The sequence below is a fragment of the Glycine max genome, chromosome 10 (genome assembly GCF_000004515.6).
Source record: "Glycine max cultivar Williams 82 chromosome 10, Glycine_max_v4.0, whole genome shotgun sequence".
NCBI lineage: Eukaryota > Viridiplantae > Streptophyta > Magnoliopsida > Fabales > Fabaceae > Glycine > Glycine max.
Window position 1 is genome coordinate 7036264 of NC_038246.2, and position 3821 is coordinate 7040084.

General features: G+C 29.0%; 1 protein-coding gene across 1 annotated transcript; it reads right to left on the minus strand.

Moving 5' to 3' along the window:
• Positions 1-902: 902 nt before the first annotated feature.
• On the minus strand, positions 903-2449 carry LOC121172624 (heparanase-like protein 1). The gene is made up of 4 exons (XM_026124050.2): positions 2419-2449; positions 1674-1863; positions 1372-1497; positions 903-1235 (listed from the first exon to the last, which is right to left on the minus strand). The coding sequence occupies exons 1-4, from the start codon at positions 2447-2449 to the stop codon at positions 1130-1132; spliced, it is 453 nt and encodes a 150-aa protein (XP_025979835.1). The 3' UTR covers positions 903-1129.
• Between the last annotated feature and the right edge of the window lie 1372 nt (positions 2450-3821).

The following is a 3821-nucleotide window of genomic DNA, read 5'->3' on the forward strand; positions in this document are numbered from 1 at the left end:
GTTTTATATTTTATTTATAAACTTATTCGACTACTCCCTCCATTTTTTTAAATTGTCGGATTTTTGAAGAATTTATGTTTTTTTTACCGGTTATTGATAAAATTTAAGATCATATTAATTACTCTTTTATTAAATATATCATTTTTTGTTTTCTAATCTTTAATTAAAAAGAGAAAGGGGTGAAATAAGAAACTCTATAACTTTTTTTATTAGAATCAAGAAATTTTATTGCATTATTTCTTGATTTCTAGAAACCAACCTTAAAAGAAAGAAAAGAAGGAACAGAGATAGTATTAAATTTATTTAAAACAAATGAAATTTAAGCAGCAAAATTAATCCAATTAAATACATTCATATCAATATTTTATTTAATAAGTTATTCAACTCATAAATTAAGTTATTAAATTCTTTAATATAAAATAAAAATTAAACACAAATAATAATTAATTAATTAATTATACTATAGAAACTATGAATTCTAGTCAAAATGTACAATAAAAACTAATTTCTATTGTGTAGTTAGTTCCTCGCCATAGGGAGAGCTAAACCTACAATACAAACAAAAATAAATTTTCTTTATGCAATCATATAAAAACAGAAACTAATTTTCACACAGTATTTTTACCAATATATATAAGAGCAATAAAAGAACAAAAAGACAGGTGTAATTAGCAGCCCCTTCACTGTTTTGTATAAACTACTGCTCCAAAATGAAAGTATCTTGAATAAACGCATTCAGACCTGCTAGACACCATTTGAACCAAAAAAATCGTCTTAGAGATAATATAGATAACACAAACTTGAAAATTAATTAATTTTATATGATCATTCAATCATAATTTATTATATAATTTATTATCACTACAAGAAAAATGACTTATACCTACGGACAAAAACTGTCACTATAAATAAAAAATCTGTAGGTAAATGTATGATAGATTTTGTCCTACGGACGTTTCTTCTGTCAACTTTGAGGGGGCGTATAATGACGGTTAATTGTCTATCACTATAGGTTTTACCTACTATGTATAGTGTGTAGGTAAAAGTCATTAACTTCTACTTACATTTTTTAACTGTAGGTAAAAGTCTTTAATATGTATCTATTACCTTCAATTGTAGGTAAAAGTTATTAACTTCTACTTACATTTTCTAACTGTAGGTAAAAGTCTTTAATATGAACATCACTTGAGATCGCAAGAACCTTCTTTCCCATTAACCGATGCCACAAAACTGCACTGTTTAGAAACAAGGCCAGAACCTAGGATTAGATATGTTCAAACATGATGTAATAATCACCAGAAATCTTCAAGTAACCTTCAAGGAAAAAAAGTATTCTCTTTTTGTTTGTTGCAATTTTCAATTAGTACTTACCTGTAGTAGTCAGGATTGGGAGCAAAGGTGGTGGCATTGAGAAGGCCATAATTCCCTCCAATTAAAGTCTGCCTGCAATAGACTTTAGTGTTGTAGCAGGATGCTATTCCAAGTTGATCTAAGTACCTGAGCCATTTAAATTTCAAAACTTACAATAAATCACAACCAATTTAAAAAAGAACCAATTTTATATTTAGCAACATGTTTTGCTAAATATAACAGATAAAACATCATAATCCATCCTTTAGAAATTAAAAAAGAACAAAAACTGATGGAAGGAATGGACAACCAATTTTATCCACCAAAAGCTGTTTAGAAATCTGTTAGAAACATGATTGCCACCACTGTTGTATGCCCCTCCAGCTTCTCCTACCCATGCAGAAGACCAAGGACCATATATTTTGATGGTTTCTGAAAGATTGCCAAAAATTGATTCCACCCTACTCAAGCGCTCAGGATCTAGAATCTTCCTTTCAAGATGCTCATCACTACCTGAAAGAGAAATCAACTTAGAAACACTGATCAAGAATGACATACAATAGTATTTTTCAAGCAAGTGAACAAAGTATATCATCCTGGGTAACAAAGCCTATATAGTAGAAAGAATTAAGTAAGTGACAATCAAACCTGGGCCCAAATTATTATATAAATGATGAACACGTATTTAACGTTCGAAAGAGCACGTATTTAACGTTCGGAAGAGCACACAACGTACGCCCCTCGGCCTACAAAATCAGTTTAATATAGTGAACAATTTTTTTATTTTTAGCCCAAAACAATTTCACTATCATCCACATGCTTTAGTTTATTATATTATAGAAGAAAGTCGACCAAATAGAAGAAACTTCTTAATCAATGATGTGTTCATTTATTTTCTTTATAGAGATCTACCTCAATATATTTACGGTATTATTTCAACCATTTTGAATATCCAGAATTTCTAAAATGATTATAGGATGATGACAATATATCATGGATTGAAGGAAACTGCAAAAAAGAATGTAAAAAAGATGCACTAAGGGAGATTCATAAGAGAAGAAAACTAACCATTGGGATCTTCAAGTCCAAATACACCCATGTGTCCATTTCAGGATATAACATGTCAAGTGACAAAAACAATAAGCAAAAGAAGAAACCATATATACATTAGAGACATCAAATATTTGACAAAAAAAATTAAAAGAATAGAAAGAAAGAAAGGAATAAAGGGTACATGAGAATATTTGTGGGGGAGAGAGTGGAAAAACTTGTTCCTTAACAATATGCCAAAATTAACTGCAACTAGTCATATTGGTAGAGCATGTATAGCATTGGGCTAGTGGGAATGAAAACTGTCCTATCTCTTTCCTCAATGGCAGAAAAATTAAGTTTATTCTCCTCTCAATGCCATTCTATTTGGCTGAAATAGTAATAGAAGATACCAAGTAAATAGTATTTGTCTGTTGGTGGCATCCTCAATGATACCAAGTTTAATGGATTTACCAAACTCATTCCAGAACTTAGAATATTGACCTTTCTTCTCATCATTGTCAGAGGATGCATCTTCTGTGCATCAATATTTAAGATGGAAGTACAAAGTCAATGAACAAAATTCAAGAAACACCTCTTACATTTTGAAATGGTATAACAAAGCAAACACAATTACTCAGCCATATAGCTTATTATTTTAAAATTTAAATTGATTTTTAAAATTTTTCATATTGAATATATGTTAGCTAAACACCCTCTCCCAAGGGTTTAAGTTAGTCCCTGGATCAAATCATTTTTCTTTTCAAAATGGATTCAATCCATTCTGCAAACGCTTATGCACTCCCGGGTTATAATGACTAAATTGCTTTTTAACCACAACACATAGATATCAAATTGTATTTTAATAATAATATGCAAGGGCCTATCTAAAATATCAAATTGTATTTTAATAATAATATGCAAGGGCCTATCTAAAAAAAAGGAGGAATATAAAAGACAAAAATTACTTTCAGTTTTTTTTTTTAAAAAAATGATTAATATCCAGGGACTAACTTAAAATTGTCGTAAATTGACAATTAAAAAAAAACTTGCCTTCACATTTCTGTTATAAAAGTTGATAATTATATTTATATATACTTGAATAGTTACTGAATATTATATTTAATTAAATTTATCTTTCATAAATAATTTTAAGTAACGTAATAATTTATATATATATATATAAGAAATAAAAATATAAACATCGATGATATCATAAAATTTTGGTAATTATAAATTTTTTTTAAAATTGTGAATTAACTAACCTTTGAGGTTCTAGAGTAATTTATTAATCCAAATTACCTTCAAGCATATTCCCGTGCAAGTCAAGTTGAGGAACTTGATAGAGGCCATTTCTGAAATAGAGTCAGGAATTGGTCCGGAGAAGTTATTTCTAGCCAACGAGAGATTCTACAAGCTCCCTAATTTACATATTCTAACTA

What these genes read in the sequence shown, in the direction of transcription:
- LOC121172624 (XM_026124050.2), bottom strand. Translation starts at nt 2,449, where the DNA reads ATGGGTGTATTTGGACTTGAAGATCCCAATG. An exon ending in TGGACTTGAAGATCCCAATG is followed by an intron (nt 1,864 to 2,418) that starts GTTAGTTTTCTT and finishes TTTCTCTTTCAG; the next exon opens with GTAGTGATGAGCATCTTGAA. An exon ending in CCCAATCCTGACTACTACAG is followed by an intron (nt 1,236 to 1,371) that starts GTAAGTACTAAT and finishes GTTTCTAAACAG; the next exon opens with TGCAGTTTTGTGGCATCGGT.